The sequence below is a fragment of the Bos indicus x Bos taurus genome, chromosome 18, assembly GCF_003369695.1.
Source record: "Bos indicus x Bos taurus breed Angus x Brahman F1 hybrid chromosome 18, Bos_hybrid_MaternalHap_v2.0, whole genome shotgun sequence".
Lineage (NCBI taxonomy): Eukaryota > Metazoa > Chordata > Mammalia > Artiodactyla > Bovidae > Bos > Bos indicus x Bos taurus.
The window spans coordinates 43,625,498-43,647,984 of NC_040093.1; the positions used below are offsets into that span (position 1 = coordinate 43,625,498).

At 40.4% G+C, this 22,487-nt stretch overlaps 1 protein-coding gene across 3 annotated transcripts in view; it reads right to left on the minus strand.

Moving 5' to 3' along the window:
- The window catches only part of FTO (FTO, alpha-ketoglutarate dependent dioxygenase), a 424,120-nt gene that overhangs the window by 265,016 nt on the left and 136,617 nt on the right, over window positions 1-22,487 (minus strand). For all 3 annotated transcript variants that reach the window (XM_027513571.1, XM_027513570.1, XM_027513572.1), the window contains one exon: window positions 12,998-13,141. In XM_027513571.1, the coding sequence (XP_027369372.1) occupies window positions 12,998-13,141 (144 nt within the window). The remainder of the gene's footprint in view (window positions 1-12,997; window positions 13,142-22,487) is intronic.

The window sequence follows — 22,487 nt, forward strand, 5'->3', positions numbered from 1 at the left end:
ACAGTTGTGGCACAGGGGCTTAGGTGCCCTGTGGAATGTGGGATTTTCCTGGACCAGGGATGGAACCCATGTCCGCTGCACTGGCAGGTAGATCCTTAACCATGGGACCACCAGAGAAGTCCTTCACAGCATCTTTGACTGGATAGCATACATTATTACTTTTGTACTTAACAATAAAAAATAAAACAGTAAGTATGATGACTTTTTTAAATGCAAAAGGGAATGCTCAATGAAGAGGTCCTCAGAAAAGAGATATTCATTCCCCAAAAAGAAATGAAAGAACACTGAAATCAGTAAGGGCAATAAGAGCTTTGGTTCGTTTTATACATCTTTTGCAGTGTATTTTCCAGGGGACTGAAAACTCTTTTATAGAAACAAGTACAGAGGTGAAGATGACCTCAGGGTACACACCTTTCTCTCTCTTTGTTTTCTAAGATTAACTTTTATGGAATGCTTATTTTATTGTTGGGCTGAGAAGAGAATACATTCTTGAGGTTAATCATTCATTCTTGATTTCTAAATCAGCAAAAGGAACTTTAATCCCACTTTAGGAAGGGCTGCCTTTTCTCATCCTGGTAGCAACTCTTCCCATGAGACAGAAGGGCAGAGGGGATCATGGAAATGGAGAGATGAGAAGGTTAGGTTAACAGAAAACTTGAATGAAGTCTCTTCTCTTCCCACTTTGTATATACAAAGCCACTGCTCCAGTGAACTCCAGGCCCCAGAACTTCCAAGTAAAGCTAATGAATGAAACTGGAATAGCCACTTAAACTTTTCAGTTCTGTTCCTTCAAACACCTTTTGACTACTTTCTTTAGTCACTCCTATTTCAATATCTGATTTTCCATTGGCAATTGAAGATAGTTTTTTTTTAAAAAAAAGCAAAAGTGTTAGTTGCTCAGTCATGTCCAGCTCTTTGTGACTCCATGGACTACAGCCTACCAGACTCTTCTGTCCATGTAATTCTCTAGGCAAGAATTCTGGAGTGGGTTGCCATTACCTTCTCCAGGGCATCTTCCTGACCCAGGGATTGAACCCTGGTCTCCTGCATTGCAGGCAGATTCTTTACCACCTGAGCCCCCACAGAAGCCCAAGATAAGGTTTCTGGCTAATACTTAGGGAGGAAATAAGGCTGTTCTCTCCAGATACTCGGCAAGTTCCTATTCTGTACAAGGCACTAAGTGCTGTGCACAGTACAGAAATACAATTAATAGTGGCTCTGAAAAACCTTAGCTCTAATAGGTGACATAAGACTGCTATATCAATTGCTACAGTCTGGAGGGAAAGAGAGTTATGGCAACCATACTGAATGGCTGGTGTCACTGTCACTGTGGCTATTAAATTTTTTTAATGTCAACCCTAAATAGGTGAGTTATACGTGTACCTAGAATGAAGGAGAAAATATAACTAGGTGGAGGGAACAATATGAAAATGTAAGGGGAAAGAGGTATGCCAGGATCAGTTTTAGAACAAAGTCACTATAATGAACTAAGGACGATAATTTATACCTTTTTAAAATTTGTAGGAAATTTCCTGGCACTTTTGATGCCGTGTCCAGAAATCGTTGGAGAACTAAGATCCTGAAAGCCTCGAACTGTGTCAAAAAAAAAAAAAAAAAAAGTTGAAATGTTTATTGGGCCTAGAAGAATTATTCCACAGAGACAGTTTAATGGGGGTATAGATAGTGCCAGCACAGTAGTGGCGGTGGCTTAGTCGCTAAATCATGTCCAACTCTTGCAACCCCACGGACTACAGCCTGCCAGGCTCCTCTGTCCATGGGATTCTCTAGGCAAGAATACTGGAGAGGGTTGCCATTTCCTTGTCCAGGACATCTTCCCCATCCAGGGATCAAACCTGTGTCTCTTTTGTCTCCTGCATTGCAGGCGGATTCTTTACCATTGAGCCACCAAGGAAGCCCAATGAGGACATTGGGCTTGAAATCTGCTGCAGGAACTGACTGATTCAAGAAAAGTCAGATTCATTCCTGGTCTAGTCCTGAGCTCAGTCAACAAAAATCAATTAAATAAATAAATTTTTTTAAAGGTTTCATTCATGGTCATTCTCCCACTGTTTTTACAGAAGGAGCAAAGAGCATACACAGTATATGCAATCAAATTAAAAGCCTGAAAAATTCCTTCCCATAGCCTGTACTTTTATGAATTATGCTGTAGAGAGAACCCAATAGCCAAAGAGGGCATAGGAAGACTGCCAGCCAGGGACTTCCCTGGTGGTCCAGTAGTTAAGAATACACCGTCCAATGCAGGAGACTCCTTTCGATCGCTGGCTACGGAACTAAGATCTCACATGCTGTGGGGCAACGAAGCCCAAGCTCCACAACCAGAGAGCCAACGCTGCAATGAAGAGCCAGCAAGCCAATGAGAGATCCCACATGCTGCAACTGAAACCCGACAGAGCCAAAAGTAAATAAATAAATATTTAAAAAGAGACAGAGAGAGAGACTGCCACTCAACGAGGAACACTCCAGCTACCCAACCCGTATAGAGAATTATCTCAATACCACATGACTGATTGAATGAACCATAAGAGATTAAAAGGTCTTCATAATTCATAGTAATATTATTATTCATCCTCAGCTTAAAAAAAAAAACACATAGGCACTTTTTTTTTTTTTTTTTACCTTTGATGGTGTTCTTATAAAAAAAAAAAAAAACGTGAAAGAGAACGTACAAATTGATCCAGACACTGTGTCATTTGGAAAATTCTATGATGCCACATTGTTATCTGGATTAGTTATAAGGAAGTAAAGCATGGGTCACTGAAGGAATAGACTGTCATGGAAGATTCTAAAAGCTGTCTCTAGAGATCCCAGAATATAAGATGAATGGCCATCTGTTTTGGCAGGGGTCTTCAAAACCTTTTCCAGCCAGGAGCTTTTAAGGATAGAATAAATATTTCCTTTTGCCTATACTGCCATGAATGAAGAGGAATTTCACTCATTGATTCAATATTTATTAAAGCACCTACCATGTTCAAAGTACTGTGGTGGGTCCTGGAGAGGGTACACATTTTGGGGAATCTAAAATATAGTAGTCAGAAGGCATTCTTAGAAAATTCCAGAAAAAGAACGAAGACACAGGACCTGAGTGACAACGGAATTCTCCTAGGAGTGCAATGAGAAGCAATCTCAGTAAAACTGTGTCAGATGTGTTTGAAGAAGGCAGTGTTTATCAAAACATTAACTAAGTCATACGATGCAACATCTAATAGCATCGAGCCAGCACCATGGCATGACTCTCCAGTCAGTAAAGACAGAGAAAGGCAGTGATGAACGCCAGGGAGAGAGGGAGAACTAAGCAACAAGAAAGCCATGGCTCGAACACAAAACCACCTCAATAAGGCAGCTCGAGCCTGAGCTTTTGGTGAGGTCGGAAATCTTGACCTGACATTTGCAGCATGTTCTTTCAACTGATGTAAGTTTAGTGATTACAGTGGATGAGACCTTCTACGCAGGAGTCCAGTCACTCCATTTGGTTCTACAATTAATAACACACACATAAGCACAATTAATAACACACACTGTACACTGTCGACATACAGAGAAAGCATGGTCCCCTCATCAAAATTACAGATGAGCCTGTAAACATTATATAGTTCAAAAATATGACAGCAATGACATGGCTGAAATACCAGAAGTCAAGTGAGAGCATCTATGTCTTGGTATAAAGTTGATCAATTAAGAGAAAAAAAAACTTAAAAATAAACATCAAGTGACAAAAGTTAGGAAGAGTTGAGAGTGTAAGAGAGCCAATCCCACATTTTTCTTCATGAAAGACTGACAGGCCTTAAAGTTGTTAAATGAAAAAACTGAAGTATTAAAGATATTTTAACAGTTAAGCAGGAAAGAATCGCCTAAGGAATAAAATGTGAATACAGTGAAAAGTAGTTACATCTAAGAAATGGAACTTGGGGGTAGGTGGCAAAGTTTCCCCCTTTCCATTTTATTTTTTATTTATTTTTTTTTTCCCTTTCCATTTTAGATCAACCTCCACTGTTTAAATTTTTATTTCCTAGTACATATATTATTTTTATTATAATACCAACAATAATATGGATGAGGTACTGACATGAAAAAAATCTCCAGGACATATTATTAAGTTAAAAAAACTAAGTAGTATACACACACATACACACATACACATATGTACCTACTAACACACAATAAGTCCCCTACATACAAATGAGTTTTGTTCTGAGAGTACAATCTGAAGGCCAATTAGTTCCTAAGTCCAACAAAGCCTAGGTACTCAACTAACACAATACTGTACTGTCCCATTTGTGTTTTTTAAAAAAGCAGCCGTAACATAAATATATCTACATAACTATTTATGTTAATGCTTATAAAAGGAACAGACAGAAGATAAAAGAGTACCTCTACATTTTATTCTATGCACTTCCATATTATCTGAATCCTTAACAGTGAGAATATATATGTATTCATCTATTAGTTGGTCAACTAATATTCTTTTCCCACACTTTTAAAGAAAAAGATTCCACAACGATATAATTAGTAGAGCTAGCATAGTTCCATGGAAGAAAGAATAGGTTTGGTCTCAGAAAAATCTGGACTTAAACATAAGCTTCACTAGATATGTCACCTCAAGCAAGTGATTTTACCTCTCTGAGCTTCAATTTCCTTTTTAAAATGGGGTTTTATGGAGCTTTGCTGCTGCTGCTAAGTCACTTCAGTCGTGTCCGACTCTGTGCGACCCTATAGACAGCAGCCCACCAGGGTCCCCCGTCCCTGGGATTCTCCAGGCAAGAACACTGGAGTGGGTTGCCATTTCCTTCTCCAATGCAGGAAAGTGAAAAGTGAAAGTGAAGTCGCTCAGTCATGTCTGACTCTTAGCGACCCCACGAACTACAGCCCACCAGGCTCCTCCGCCCATGGGATTTTCCAGGCAAGAGTACTGGAGTGGGGTGCCACTGCCTTCTCCATTATGGAGCTTTATGGAGATACAGTTCACATACCTGCTTCCTGGTGCTGGTGGCTCAGGCGGCAAAGAATCTGCCTGCAACGCAGGAGACCTGGGTTCGATCCCTGGGTCGGGAAGATCCCCTGGAGCAGAAAATGGCAACCCATACCAGTATCCTTGCTTGGAGAATCCCATGGACAGAGGAGCCTGGTGGGCTACAGTCTATGGGGTCACAAAGAGTCAGACACGACTGAGCAACTAACATTTTCACTTTATGGAGCTTTATGGAGATACAATTCACGTATCAAATAATTCACTCATTGAAAATATACAACTCACTGCATTTTAGTGCATTCACAGAATTGTGCAACCATCATCATAAACTAATTTGAGAGTATTTTCATACTCCTAAAAGAAACCATATACTACCCACTAGCAGTCCATTCCCATCAATTTTCTTTTCTGGGGAAAAAAAAAAAAAGGTGACTAGAAGGGGACGATTACACACCTCACAGGTTTGTTATGATAAATAAATAAAATATATCAAAGCCTCCAGCTCAGTGCCTGGCCCTCAGGAGGTACTCATCACATATACTTCAAGTAAAGTTCACAACAGAAATACTACAGAAATAAACAAAAAGACTAGATATGATAAGAAAATGGCAGATCCTTCCAAGGACGTAGGAACACACTCAGGTTCCTATTCTCAGAGCCTATGACACTGGCCTTGTCCTCTCCCCAATTTGTCTGAAGACCAAAAAATCTGGTGTGTAAAGTATGTGTTAGTTGCTCAGTCATGCCCAACTCTTTGCTATCCCATAGACTGCAGAAATCCATGGGATTTCTCAGGCAAGAATACTGGAGTGGGCTGCCATTTCCTTCTCCAGGGGATCTTCCCTACCCAGGGATCAAATCTGGGTCTCCTGCATTGCAGCAGATTCTTTACCATCTGAGCCACCAGGGATATCAAGTCAGAAACCCCAAGTTTGAAAATGTCAGCATTTAGGGGCATATTTTAGAGCAAAAAGTTTCAGGAGAGACACATCCTCAACCGTGCAAAAAAAAGTGAACAGCAAGAAGCAGATACTGCGGTTGCCGAGCAGGGAAGGAGAACATGCTAAGTTCACATTGGACAAGCAGCGGAAACTATACTGTCATGTTCCTACGTTTCAGAGTGAAAATAGACATGACAGCTGCTCATTGGGCTGTTCAAGCACTTTCCACTTAAATGGCAATTCCTCAAGCTTACGACTGCAGCCTGAAGTTATAATTTACTACTGTTTCTGTATTATTCCCTTGCCTCGGCAGAAAGCAGAATGTAGCACCTACATTTCAAGACCCATGAGAGGTAATAAAGTATAATTATTTAGAATTTATGATTAAGCCATATATTAGAGGTCTTTTTTGCTTCAGCTGGTCAGTCAGAGGTTGGAGGAGGGAGGGAAAGGGGTCAGAGGAAAAAATAACACAAGCCTTTTCCTATGAACAAAAGGTCTAAGACAGGGCAGGACTGACAGACACCTGGAGGATTTACAAAGCTACCATGGTCTCCACGGGAAGCCCCCGAAGAGCCCCAGTCAAGAGACTTTTAAACTCCTAGAGGCCTCTGTTCTTCCTGCTCACAGAGCTACAAACTCCAACTCCGCTGCTCGTGTTGACTCCCGAAGTAGATGCATGGCACATTTTCAGGTTACACCACATCAAACGCTCACAGTGCACCAGCTCTGGCTGCTCGAAGCCATAGGTATTTCAGAGAAGGTGAACCTCATCAAGGAGAAAACCACGGGTCAGGCTCTATAAGTAAATGTGACCCCCACCAAGGCAAGATTGCGGTTACCACAGAGCTCTGATTCAACAATGGCCAGATGGCAACTCTTCCCAGCCGCAAGAATCAACTGGGGAGATTTCCCTTCCTTGTAGTTCCTTTATGTGGCTACAGAAATATATACATGGAACGATTAGGTGCAAAGCCGGCCAAGCTCAGGGCATGGAGCGAGGTAAGAACCCAGCACTCAGCACTCTTCTGGCAGCCTCCCCTCACTGGTTCTCCAATACACCATGACCCAGGTCCCGGTCTTCATAACGAGTCCTCATGTTCAAGTTGTAATTCAGAAAGCGCTTTCCATAAACTTTCTCTGTTTAAAAAATGTTTTACATTTCTTTTAATATTTTGTTGTTGTTGTTGTTGTTGCCACATAGCATGTGAGAGCTTAGCTCCCCAACCAGGGATTGACTTGAACGCAGGTCCCCTGCATTGGAAGCTCAGTCTTAACCACTAGACCACCAAGGGAAGTCTCGATACTTCTTTTTAAATTTCTTTTTAATTGGAGAATAACTGCTTTACAATGTTGTATTGGTTTCTGCCATATAACAAAGTGAATCAGCCAAACGTATACACGTGTCCCTCCCTCTTGAATCTCCCTCCCACCCCTCTAGGTCATCACAGAGCCCTGAGCTGACTCTATGTGCTATAGAGCAACTTCCCACTAGCTATCTATTTCACACATGGTAGAGTTTACATTTCGGAGAAGGCAGTGGCACCCCGCTCCAGTACTCTTGCCTGGAAAATCCCATGGATGGAGGAGCTTGGTAGGCTGCAGTCTGTGGGGTGGCTAACAGTCGGATACGACTGGATGACTTCACTTTCACTTTTCACTTTCATGCATTGGAGAAGGAAATGGCAGCCCACTCCAGTGTTGTTGCTTGGAGAATCCCAGGGACGAGGGAGCTTGGTGGGCTGCCGTCTATGGGGTCGCACAGAGTCGGACACGACTGAAGTGACTTAGCAGCAGCAGCAGCAGCAGCAGTGTATACATTTCAGTGCTACTTTCTCAATTCATCCCAGCCTCTCCTTCCCCGTTGTGTCCACAAGTCCACTCTGCATCTGCGTCTCTATCCCTGCCCTATAAACAGGTCCCCTATACTTTTTTATTTGACTTCACAGTAACCCTGGGAAGCAAATGTCATGAAGCACCAGCTTTTCACTGGAGGCAGAGGCTCAGAGCGGTGCTAACAACGCACAGCCCACAGACAAGAGGGGAACCTGAGGGAAGCTCGTCACCTGACCTTTCTCTTATTCCACCCTGAACCTGAAAGTCACCTGGCCTTTCTATTATTCCATCCTAAACTGCTGGTGAGGGAACGCCAACCCAAAAAGGAGATACTGTGCATTTCAATTTATATTGCTGTTCTTTTTTGTCGTGCAATTTTTACTTGGCAACCGAAGCTTCAAAATAGTTAATTGGCACAATAATGACATGTGAAAATGAGATGTAGTTGGTTTTAAGGAAACAAAAGTAAAGAGAGTAGAGAGAACAGAGTCATGAAGAGTGATATGTGAAAAATAATAAATAAAGGGGTGGGGGGAGGAGGTTTGTCCAAAATGTTTATCTAACACTCACCTTTGTCCTGAACCATCCCACGTCTACAGTCGGCTCCGGCTTAATGAACATGATTTGGTTGATGTCCCTTGAACTGTATAATCGGTTCCACACAAAAAACAAACCCACAGTTTGTCTCCAAGCCACTTTTAAGTCCCTAACTCCCTAGTTGCCTTCAGTCTATGGAAAACATCTGTGGCAAAGTAAATCATCCCATTCTGAGAAAGACCAGAGTGTATTTTTTTTTCTTCTCTAAGTGTGTTTTGAAGTCCTGGTTGGAAAATTAGTGAAAATTGTAAATCTGCTTGCAAATCTGGTCATGTCTAACTCTGAGATTAGGGCAAAGATTCCAATTTAAAAGTAAAACCGTGACAACCCCAGTTAAGCGTGTCCTCAGGCACTGCCAGCAGGGCCTTCACTCAATTCCACAGGCAGTGGATTTATTACAGGCACCCGGCACGTTCCCCATCAGACACCCCTGGAGGACTGACTTGAGACAGCAGGGTTTGGTCTGCACTTCCTCTGCAGACCAATATATTATTATAAATTGAGCTAAACTGTTTCCTTTTCAAAAGTGCTATGAAGTTCAGATTTCAGGTATCAGCACAGGGCAGGGATCCCGGGACAGGGTTCTTTAGAGTCCTTGGCTTTTAAAAAGTAAAGAGAAAAGGTGGCTTTCCACCATGGTTGCTTTTATTTTTGTTTTGTTTAGCCTAAGAGAAGATGCGGGACAAGTCATTTTAGAAATCGAATATGACATCTTAATAAGAAAACAGATTCCAAGCACAAACTTGAGGTGCAGCATGCTATGTTTGGCCTAGTTCACTAAGTTATCAGTTACTTCACCTTTATCTGAAGGCAGGAGTTTGGAAATCAGAACTAGATGTTATGTCTCAGATATCAGCTGCTATAAAATGACAACTATCTTCCTTTATCACCTACAACAGCTAACTGGAACCAATGTATATTATAAAAATGTATATTCATTATAAGTTAAAAGGACAATGCAATTATTTAATATTTTCATTTTTAATGTAATTTCTGAGCCAAGAAAAACATAACTTTAAAAAGAAATGGAGGGCTTCCCTGGTAGTCCAGCGGTTAAGAGTTCACCTTGCAATGCAGAGGACACTGGTTCCATCCCTGATCTGGGAAGATCTCACATGCTTCGGAGCAACTAAGCCCATGGTCTACAACTACTGAGTCCATGCTCGAGAGCCTGGGAGCCCCAACTGCTGAAGCCCATGTGCCCTAGAGCCTGCGCTCTCCAATAAGAGAAGCCACAATGAGAAGCCCACGCACTGCAATGAAGAGTAGCCCCTGCTCGCCACGACTAGAGAAAGCCCACATAGAGCAACAAGCCGAAAATAAATAAACGGATAAATAAGTTTTAAAAAATGAACTGGAAAAGAAAGAAGCAAACAGACCACCATCGTCACCTTCCTTTCTGCCCTTCTGAACAATTAAGTCTTAAACCTTCAGGTAAGGCAGAGAAGCTCAGAGCAGGGGTCAGTGCTGGACAGGGGTGCAGAAGGCCTCCAGGTACAGGGTCCAGATGGCCTGACATGGGTATCAGAGCACAGGTGGGCTAAAGTGACAAGTTTCAATCCATGATTCTTTCCCACTGTGTAACCATGGCTAAGTCACTACATCAATCTAACCTGATCTTCTTTCTCAACAGAGCTGGTATCTACTTCTCAGGGTTACTGAGAAGATTCACAGAAGGCTTGACTTGTCATTAGTCCACAGTAAACATAGCTGTTATTCATATACTACTGTTATTCCTGGGCTTCCCTGGTGGCTCAGTGGTAAAGAATCCGCCTGAGAAGGCAGAAGACACAGGTTCGATCCCTGAGTCAGGAAGAGCCCCTGGAGTAGGAAACGGCAACCCAGTCCATTATTCTTGCCTGGGAAATCCCACAGACAGAGGAGCCTGGGGGGCTACAGTCCATGGGGTGACAGAAGAGTCGGACATGACTTAGTCACTAAGACACCAACAACTGCCATTCCAGGTACATATTTATGTACATGTTGAAAAAGTCTGAAAAGGAATATACCGAAATAGGCACGAACCTGATTTTTATTTTCTTCTTTTCACTTTATACTTTTCAGAGTTTCTTTTCCCTACAATGAGCATATACTGCTTTTTCAATCAGAAAAGAAAACATGAGATGTTACTAAATAAATGGAAAGTAGCTGAACCTTTACAATGTCATTTACTACTTTTATACATAGAAAGTTAATAAAGCTATTTAAAATAGCACTATTCTGACTCCCATTTCTTTTAAAGATGCAAAATATTAATAGAAACTCAGAGTACCCAAAAGGAAAGTGATTTACTGGCTGAAATGACAACCTATTTATATTCATGGTAAATATCCACGTCTGGGTGGTATATTAAAAAATGAAATAATAATCTGTTTTACCTATAAATGATGCTCAACGATGGGGCAAAGACTTGAGAATAGAAACTCAAATCCTGAGATAAGCAGGAGCAGGGCAGATAAGAGATGACTTTACCCCTAAAAGCATTCCCACCTCGACATCTTCAATGAATTGGGATCAAATCTAAATGGTCCCTTTGAGAGCAAGAAAAGCACCGAATAAGAAACACGCGACCACATACTGCCCTCTGTTCTGCCTCACACGAACTGAGTGACCTTGGGCAAATTACTTAAAAACAGATTGATACCCTGCACCATCTCCCTAGCAAGACTGTTTGGAGACTGATTGAGATGGCTTATGCAAAACTGATCTGTAAACTGGAAAGCAACATGCAAATAGAAGGCAAGAGATTTGGAGCTTACTTAGAGGATGAGATGGTTAGACAGCATCACCAACTCAACGGACATGAATTTGAGCAAACTCCGGGTGACAGTGGAGGAGAGGAGCCTGGCAGGCTACAGTCCCTGGGGTCGCAGAGTTGGACACGACCTAATGACTGAACAACAACAGAAGAATAGTGTGCGACAAATGCAGGACTCCTCCACGAAAAGAATTTAAGAATTTACTACTGAATCGCACTGGGAGAAAGTAATTCCCTGCATCATGATCTTCCAATCTTCCTGCTGCCACAAAGGAGAAAGCCCAAAATTGGTACCATGATTGGGTTAACACCTCTCCCTAATAGTGACTGAAGACAGAACAGGCCTGAGTCTCAGAGTCTTCAGGAAACAAAAGCACCAGATACTAAGATGACTTTACTTTCACTCTGTACGATTCTTCTAACTATGTTAAGTGATACTGGTTTTCCATTTCAGATATAAAATCACCTAAAATAAACTCATTTCTGTTCAAGAAAAAAAAAACAGTTTATCTAGAGAGAAATATTACATAAGTAATAATGTGGTGCTGGAGAAGACTCTTGAGAGTCCCATGGACTGCAAGGAGATCAAATCAGTCAATCCTAAAGGAAATCAACCCTGACTGATGCTAAAACTGAAGCTTTAATACTTTGGCCCCCTGATGGGAACAGCCAACTCACTGGAAAAGACACTGATGCAGGGAAAGATTGAAGGCAAAAGGAGAAGGGGATGACAGAGGATGAGATGGTTAGATAGCATCACCAACTCCATGGACATGAATCTGAGCAAACTCCGGGAAACAATGAAGGACAGGGAAGCCTGGCATGCTGCAGTCCGTGGGGTCTCAAAGAGTCAGACTAGACTTACTGACTAAACAACAACAACAATACTAGTATGGGTAGCACAGGAATATGGCAAGAAACTTGAAGCTAGTGTGTGAATGAATGAAATTTGGAAAACATTTAGTGAGGTCATGACTGAATGGCTACCCCAAACTCATAATTCCTAGAAAGCAAGGACCAAGTGTTATCCATTTCCAGTATCTCCTGAAACTTACGAAGCACAAAGAGGACCCTCTACAGACACTCTATTATTGGGAGATAATTCTTATTATAAACACTGGGTTTGAGCCTTGATGTTCCTGGCTCTAAAACCAAACACATGAGTAGATTCCCCTAGGCAGGTAAGAGTGAGATTAACCCCAAAATAATTAGGAGTGAGAGCCAAGGACAAAATAAACCCTAAGAGGCTCTGTAAGGAAAAAAAGGATAATGTTTGCATGCTGTGCATCAGAAAGCAAACAGAAAGTCTAAAAATAAACAAAACAAAAAAAAACTTAGAGTAAGAAACAAAAAATGAAGCTCTCCAAACTCCCCAAACTTCGTAGCTTCAGCAAGGCTGACCAGGGCTGAAATATTGTTTCCCAGAGAACTAAGTGAGGGAAATGAGCGGAACTTGGGAGGGAGTAGGGGGCAGGGAGTAGAGGAAGAGGCTGTGTTGTCAGGCCAGCTGTTCCTGAGAGGAAACTAAATTCAAAACTAGAAAAAACTTTCACTAAAAACCTACAGAGACAGGGACATATTTTTTTAAACTTCACATTAATAAGGTGATTGAGATGATTTAGTAGCTCTGATGAAAAAAATCTTGAAAACTGGTTAGTACTTTGGGGAACGCCATCAACACTAAGAATGAAAAGAAAAGCAACTTTTAAAATTAGCAGTATCTTAAAAAGAAAAAAAAAAATCAAGTTACATGTAGAAGCTTCATTATCATATGAAAAACTTACAAAGTTTACTTCAAAAGACATATGCAAAATATGTACCCAATAATCTAAAACTTAAGACACTAGAGCATCAGTATAGCTTTGATCCTTGCATTACCAAGCATAAAATAGCAGTCTCCTTGGTGAAGGGGTATCGCCAAACCAGGTGTCTCTATGTCCCACGAGATCTTAAAACCAACGTGCCAAATATCAGGATCTCTGCCTTCAAGCTGAGGGTCGTCCTCACTTTCCTCTTCAGGGCCTGTCAAAAGAAAAGAGAGTTGTCAGGAATGTTTCATCTAAAGTTCTGAATTTCATAGTTACCTTAAGAATAACTGAAGTTTTAATAAAATATGGATAAGTGAACTATATATTCTATTTGCATCATTTAAAAAAAAACACATTCTTTAAAATATTTTAACACGTCATTAATTTGTTTTGTTGATAAAAAAATCTGAAAGTGGTAAGGAAATAACCGCAGGTATCAAAGAAAATTAAAGATGATTATTCTGTTCAGTTTCATGTAACTAAATCAGAAAATCTGCATAGGTTTTTAGGAAAATATGAATGGCCAAAATTGACCCCAGAAGAGGTAGAATGACTTAAAAAGCCACAGAAGGTATAAAAGAAGTCAAGGAACACAGGACTAGAGAGTTGCAAAGGAAAATTCTATCAAACAGTTAAGAAGAGTGCAATTTCAATAAATTGTAAATTGTTCAAGAACACAAAAAAGTGTCCAGATTCTTTTCATAAAGACAAGAATATGTATCAAATCCAATACACACACACACACACACCAGTCTCACATCCAAAACCAATGCATAATTTCTAAATATATTAATAGTATAGACGGTCCCCAACTTAACTATGGCTCAACTTAATGATTTTTCAACTCTACAATGGTGTGAAACAATATGCATTGAGTTGCAACCATACTTTGATGCTGAATTTTGGTCCCATCAGGGGCTAGCAGTATGCAGAAAAGTACTGTTGTGATGCTAGGCAGCAGCCACTCCAAGTGAGCCTCGTGATCAGGAGGGTGGAGAATCAATACACTGGTAACTACTCACTATGCAAACAAATCATCCTAATTTCCACTTTCAGTACAATATCCAATAAATTACATGGGATACTCAGCACTTTATTACAATACACTTTGTGTTAGGTGACTCTACTCAACTGCAGACTAATGTAAGTGTTCCAAGCAGGTTTAAGGCAGGCTAGGGTAAACAATGATGTTTGGCTGGTTATGTGTATTAAATGCAGTTTTGACTTATGCTATTTTCAACTTAAAATGGGTTTATTGTGAGATAATCCCACTGAAAGTTGAGGAAGATCTATATAAGGAAAAAGAATCAAAATCCAGCAGCATTTTACAAGAATAACATGACGAAGTAGAACTTACTTCAGGAGTAGAAGGATAATTTAATATGCAAAAGTCTATTGCTGGGAGAAATATTAACAACCTCAGATATGCAGATGACACCATGCCAATGACAGAAAGTGAAGAGGAACTAAAGAGCCTCTTGAGGGTGAAAGAGGAGAATGAAAAAGTTGGCTTAAAACTCAACATTCAAAAAACTAAGGTCAAGCATCTGGTCCCATTCCTTCACGGCAAACAGAAGGTAAAAAGTAGAAGCAGTGACAGATTTTATTTTCTTGGGCTCCAAAATCACGGCAGACATGACTGCAACCACAAAATTAAAGATGCTTCCTCCTTGGAATGAAAACTATGACAAACATAGACAACATTTTAAAAATCAGAGACATCACTTTGCTGAAAAAGGTCCATCTAGTCAAAGTTACGGTTTTTCCAACAATCATGTACAGATATGCGAGTTGGACGCTGGAGAAGGCTGAACACTGAAGAATTGATGCTTTTGAACAGTGGTGCTGGAGAAAGCTCTTGAGAGTCCCTTGGACAGCAGGGAGATCAAACCAGTTAATCCTAAAGGAAATCAACTCTGAATATTCATTGGAAGGATTGATGCTAAAGTTGAAATCCAATGCTTTGGCCACCTGATGGGAAGAGCCAACACACTGGAAAAGACCCTAAAGCTGGGAAAGATTGAAGGCAAAAGGAAAAGAGGGTGGCAGAGGATGAGATGGTTAGACAGCATCACTGATTCAGTGGACATGAGTTTGAGCAAATTCTAGAAGATACTGAAGGACAGGGAAGCCTGGCGTGCTGCAGTCCACAGGGTCGCAAAGAGTTGAGCACGACTTAGTGACTGAACAACAACAATACTTAAAATTCATCATATTCATAGATGAAAACAAACAAAAAATACATGAGTCACCAGATACACAAAAATAATTGATAACATACATCCTTTCATGATAAAAACCTCAATAAGAGCAATAGGTGACTAGTTCCTTTACATGATACAATATAGATTTATCTCAAAGCCAACATATTTTAATAGGAAAACATCGGAAAGTTAATAGAAAAAGTTAAGACAGTATCCTTTATCACCATAATGACTCACTCAAACAAATGCAAAGACATATTATGTTCTTGAGAAATAAGGTGAAACATTACGGAAATGCCAGTTCTCCCTAAGTCATCCATAAATTTGACATAAACACAATAAAAATACCAACAGGATTGATTTTTAGTTCACTGGGTTTGGTCCTAGACAAGCTGACTCTATAATTAACACAGAAATATAAACAAGCAAGCTTGGCCAGGGACTTTTTTTTAACCATATAAAGAACTTCTACACATCAGAAAGATAAATATCAATAATCAAGGAGAAAAATGGGCAAAAGTTATAAAGACAGAAGACATAAAATGGAGTTTGTAAACATATAAAAAGACGTTCAAACACACAAAACAAAGCCATAATAGATATTTTTCACCTATTAGATCAGAAAAAAATAAGCACTTTAATAAAATATAATGTTAGTAAGAGTGGAGCAAAATGGCACATTCATATTCTCTATGGAAGATTATCTGCAATACCTATCAAAATTACAAATGTAACTCGTTTTTATTATTAAAAATTTTTTTTTATTTTTAAAAACCTTTGAATTTGTAGGAATTCCACAATACCACTTTTAGAAATGTATACTAAAATTCCTACTTGCAGAGGTTGCAAATTGAAGGAGGCTATTTACTAGAGCACTGTTTATAAAAGCAAAAGATCAGAATAACTTCAACATCCATCAATAAATTTCTGGTTTAATAAAATATGAAATGTTCAGGCAATAAAAACACTATATAGCCACTAAAAATAATATGGGCATGCAATGATAGAAAACTATCTCCTATATTTTTAAGAGAAAGAAAGGAATAGGCTATAATTTGTATTAAAAAAAAAACACATACACATATATGTGTGTATATGTGCATATATTAATAATATTTCTGGAAGAAAACTCAAGACTGATTTTTTCTGGAAAGAGAATTACATGGCTGGAATAAACAGGAGAGACAAGTAAAGGAAGTAGAAGGCACACCCTATGATTCACCTACATTAACTGTCCCACACCTACATAAAAACATGTAAAAGTTCATCTAAGAAATATTTATTGAGCAGTTACAATAAACGACGTGCTGACCTGGGCACGTGGGGTTTATCAGTAAATGAAACAAAGACCTATGCCCAGTGGAGCTTTACTTACAGCGGAGTTGTGAATGTTCATCACTGATTACTAGAAATGGAACATTTTAAACTCCACTAGACTTTAATCCACTAGACTTCCCTGGTGGCTCAAAGGGTAAAGCATCTGCCTACAATGTGGGAGACCCGGGTTCAATCTCTGGGTTGGGAAGATCTCCTGGAGAAGGAAATAGCAACCCACTCCAGTATTCTTGCCTGGAAAATCCCATAGACGGAGGAGCCTAGTAGGCTACAGTCCATGGGGTCGCAAAGAGTCGGACACGACTGAGCAACTACACTTCACTAGACTTTAAACCACTAGACTCTGGTCTTCAAATGCAGGGTCCATTTTTCTGTTTCATCCACATTTAGAACTCCACATTGGAAGAATTGATGCCGAAGCTGAATACTCTGGCCACCTGATGCGAAGAGCCTGGAAAAGATCCTGATGCTAGGAAAGACTGAAGGCAAAAGGAGAGGGGTGACAGAGGATGAGATGGCTAGATAGCATCACCGACTCAATGGCCATGACTTTGAGCTAACTCCAGTAGATACTGAAGGACAGGGAAGCCTGCGTGCTACAGTCCATGGGGTTGCAAAGAATTGGATATGACTTAGCAGCTGAACAACAAGTGGCATATAAATGACATCCAATGAACATTTGTTCTAAATTGCCTACTTAAACATAGTATGCTCTCTCAGTTCACACCATTCATGGTCTTTACTGTGCAAGATGACAGGAAAAGAAAATGTTAATTATGGCAGGGGGTGGGGGAATAACAAATGCAAATAAGTCAAATAATGTAATAATAAAGTATGACACTGCTGAATTAGCACAGTTCTCAACATTCAAGAAATCTAAAGGATAGGTTCAATGCAGGCTAGAACAAGTAGAACAAAATTCTTAGAGATGATCAAACTTGAAAGACAAGAATAGTTTAGACTCACAGAGGGCAGAATACAAAAGATGTACATTTTATGCAATCAAAATGAATAAAACACCTTTTACTTAGGCAGCATCACATCCAGCATGTCACATACACAATCCAAAAGTTACCTGCATCCCAGATGGCATATATTCAAATACAGAGTCCTTAAATTCTGAACATCTTACACTCTATCTAGTATCTGTAAACCAGCATCAGGGACAGAAAGAGAAAGAAAAAAAGGACCTGCCCTTTATAACTATTCATTCCCATTACTTCACATAGGTATGGTGAAAAAAGACACACCAGAAAAACAAGTTCAGGTGTCGTCAAAGAAGGAATGCTACTAAAGTTTTTAAGGACACATCCAACTGTGGATAGTCTTCAATTCCCTAAGTTTGAATCTAAAATCTGATACTGCCATAGGAACAGGATTTTACCTTCTGTCCTATCTGTTGTTATTTATGATATTATTTTCTCAAATACTCTGTGGTTAAGAGCAATTTCTGGCTAGATTCTTTAAAATCACAGAGTTTAAAAGTTCAATGCCATTTTCTGGGTTAATCCAAAATACATTTTAAAGAGAATCCTCTGGAACAGGGTTGACAAATACCTTACATATCAGAAGAAAGTGAAAGTCATTCAGTCGTGTCCAACTCTGCAACTCCATGAACTGAATGAATAGTCCATGGAATTCTCCAGGCTAGAATACTGGAGTGGGTAGCTGTTCCTTTCTCCAGAGGACCTTCCCAACCCAGGGATCAAACCCACATCTCCTGCATGGCAGGCTGATTCTTTACCGTCTGAGCCACCAGGGAAGCCCAAGAATACTGGAGTGGATAGCCTATTCCTTCCCCAGCCTATCCCTTCCCTATCTTCCCACCCAGGAATCAAACAGGGGTCTCCTGAATTGCATGTAGATTCTTTACCAGCTGAGCTACAAAGGACACAGTGAATTTACCAGCTGTAGCTTTTTTGAGGTCTGGTGGTGAATCACTCTAAGCTCAGCAGGATAGAGTGGTATGATCGATTATTGATGTCTGTCACAGCACTAGAATGGGTAGTTAGCAGCACCTGAACTAGATATGTGCTGCCCATGTCTAATGATATTCACCAACAAGTGTCTAATGATATTCACCAACAAGTTCTTTTTGGTGGTGGTGTTCAGTTGCCAAGTCTTGACCAACTTTTTGCAACTTTATGGGCTGCAGCATACCAGGCTTCCCTGTCCTTTGCTATCTCCCGGAGTTTGCTCAAATACATGTCCATTGAGTCAGTGATGCTATCTAAGCATCTCGTCCTCTGCCACTCTCTTCTCCTTTTGCCTTCAGTCTTTTCCAGCATCAGGGTCTTTTCCAATGAGTTGACTCTTCTCCTCAGGTGGTCAAAGTATGACAGGAAGTTCTTCATTATACATAATTATACCTGAAAAGACCAGCACTTCTAAATTAGATCCTATGGACCAGAAAAGTGTTCTCAAAGGTATATAGCCTGACCTGTACAACATTTTCTGAATCTAATTTAGCTGCCTACTGATAAAAATGCTTTGCCTAAAATACCAATTTCCAGTTATTCTTTAAAAAAAACAATAACTTGTCTAGGTTCACACTGCTAGTAAGCACAATTCAATTTAGGTCTGTCTGACTCTGAAGCTTATTCTTTTTTTTTTTTTTTAACATAGATTTATTCATTTATGTGACTGTGCCCAGTCTTAGTTGCAGGGATCGAACCTGGGCCCCATGCATTGTGAGCTCAGAGTCTTAGCCACTGGACCACCAGGAAGTTGCTCCAGCTACTCGTGAATTACAAACTCAGGTCTCACTGAGCCGGTCACAAGTGGCCATAAGTAAGAAGTAGCTGCATCTTTCAGACAAGGCACAAGTGGCAGTTCCGTCAGCCACGTGACTCCATTAAGATACCTGCCTGGCCCCCAACAGGCATTCAAGTCCGTGAACCCCACTCTAGCCCATAGGCAAATCAGTCCCATCACCTGCTTCTGTGAAGTTTAACAAGAATAGTCAGGCCCGTTCACTGACATCCTATCCACAGCTGCTTTCACACACAACAACATGGTTGAGTAGCTAAGACACAGAGCAGAGGCCTCTGGAGTTGAAAATCTTTATTATCTGGTCCTTTATACAGAAAGTGTTTGCCGACTCCTGCTCTATAGGCTTGGTATCTGTGATGTGATAGAGATGTGCACAGCACACATTAGTGAGGAAGCTGAGGCTGAATACAATAATCATGATGTAGGACTTCCCTAGCAGCCCAACAGTTAGGATCCGTGCTTCCACTACAGACGGTGTGGGTTCAATCCCTGGTCAGGGAGCTAAGACCCCACATGCCACGCAGTGTGGCCAAAATGTTAAAAAAAAAATGTAGAAAAAAGATGATGTAATGTGACTAATACCAACTAATTCACGTGACCAATACCAACATACAACATAATAAAGCAATAATACTCAATTATTTGATAAGCAGATTGATTTAACAAAAGAATATTAATAAGAAAAATCAGTATTTATTATCTTTTATACTATAAGTCTTCAGGCTGCTTTATTCTAGAGGGTCCCAATGATAATAGCTGTAGCTTGTAGCCCAAGAAAAAGAACTGTTGTTTAGTTTCTAAGCCATGTCTAACTCTTTTGCAATCCCATGGACAGTAGCCTGCCAGGATCCTCTGTCCATGGGATTTCCCAGACAAGAATACTGGAGTGGGTTGCCATTTCCTTCTCCGAGGGATCTTCAAGATCCAGGGATTGAAACCACATCTCCTGCCTAGCAGGTGGATATTTTTACCAGTGAGCCACCTGGGAAGCCCAAGGAAAAGAATAGAGACATTTTAAGAAGGTTTTTTTGTACATCCATCTCTGGTCAAATCAACAACTTGAAAAAGAAATGAGTTTTAAACTACAAAGACAACCATTTTAAGGAGGTTTTTGATGCCACCGAGTATGGATGTTTACAGGCTAACAGGCTGGTTGACTACTTTCCCCTCTAACTTTCATCCTCACACTCTTCTCAATATGGCATCAATAAAGTCCTGAACGACAAAGAGAGACAGTAATTGCAATCAGTGTTGCCTGATGTCTCCCATAAATCCAGCACCTTTGAAATGTGCTCATTAAAATAATGTTTTGTTGAAGGTTTGTTTCCTCCGTGGGCTGGGAAGGGAGGAGGGAAGATGTATGTCTGATAAATTTTTTATTGCATAAATACAGTGTTGCTCACTTTCTCAATAAAATCAACTTGTAATTATTTATAGCAACTGCAACTGATTACTGTTTCCCTATGTTATTTTGGAAAGAAGCAGAGGCAGTTGGCTCCTACTTGCCTTTGAACTTCAGCAACACTGAAAGGGTTTTACGTGTCTCGGTGTGTTCAGTGCATTCCCAGCTCCCACTAACCAAACGACTAAAGAAGTGAAAGATGTGACAAAACGCAAAAGAATGTGAAATTTAACCGTCAAGTTTAAAATGTCCTAAACGCCAACCCCCAGGTTAACCAATTAATTTTCAGCTGCAATCAAGTATTACTTTTCCATGTGTACCTATAAGATTTTTCTGTCACATCTTTAAAAGGCTTTAAGAAATAAAGGAGAAAAAAATAGCTAACTAGTTTTTGAGAAAAAATTAATTCCATTTAATAAAAGATAAATGTCATCAAATATTTTGTGTGCATTCCCAGAGCTGTGTGCAAACCACTGTTACACAGGCAACAAATACAGAAGCCTGAGCATGAAAGAAGAGATGACAGTTCTAATCAAGTAAAATATATCACTTGAAATTTTCTACCATATTTAAAGCATAATACCATTAATATTCTATGGCAATAATTTTGCTGATGTGCAAATATATATGCGTGTGTGTGTGTGTGTGTATATATATATATATATATTTCTCATCACCACACATTAAAAAAAATAGCTCTATTTCCTATTTCTTATTGCTTTAGCTGGGGCTTCTCCTGTCTGCTGACATAGGAGACGTGGGTACATTCCCTGGGTCAAGAAGATTCCCTGGAGAAGGAAATGGCAACCTACTCCAGTATTCTTGCTTGGAGAATCCCATGGACAGAGGAGCCTGGCAGGCCAGAGTCCATGCGGTCACAAAGAGTCAGACACAATCGAGCATGCACGCACGCACACTTGTGTTGCCTTAGCCAAGTGCTAACGTTTCTAAGACTCTGGCCCAGACAACAATTTCCTCTGCTTCCTTACCCCATACCTAGAGGGGCTTACACAGCAGGTCCCATCCTGTTCATGTCACAAATCTTGAGGCAGGAGAAACCCAGAAGTTGCAGAGGCTCAGCTGGTAGACAAAGTCTAAGGATGTTTTCTGTCCAGCACTGATCTATGACATTCCAGTGTCTGGGACCAGGAATCATTTTTCAAAATGGAGAAACACAAAAGGTGAAAGGGGAAAGGTATAAGGCTGGGAGACACACTCTAGAAGGGATATGGCAGGTGGATGTTTACAAACATAATGATTCTTAGTGGTAAGAGTGTTACGGACTTCCCAGGTGGCTTAGTGGTAAAGAATTCGCCTGCCAAGCAGGAGACACAGGTTTGATCCTGGGGTCAGGAAGATCCCCTGGAGAAGGGAATGGCTACCACTCCAGTATTCTTGCCTGGAGAATTCCATGGACAGAGGAGTCTGGGGGTCTACAGTCCATGGGGTTGCCAAGAGTCAGACGTGACTTAGCAACTGAACAACAAAAACAGCAAAGGACTGTTACTTAAATGACACGGATTTGCAAGTGAAAAGGCTGAAGAGGTGGGGAAAGGCCCAAAGAGGCATGGCGGTTTCGTGAACCACGTAAGCAAGCTAGGCTCATGCTGAGGGCAGTGGCAGACACTGATGGTGACTTTTCCATAGGTCAGATCTGTTTCCCAGAATGATCCCTCTGGAAGGTAGATGCTTCTAAGTGCTGACTTTGGATAATCTTTCTGGACAGGTTTCCAAAATAATGGCAAATGGCATAAGCCAGAGAACACTTGGGAAATATTCCTGAAGAAATTAAAAGATGTCTGCTCCTTGAAAGAAAAGCTATGACAAACCTAGACAGTGTATTAAAA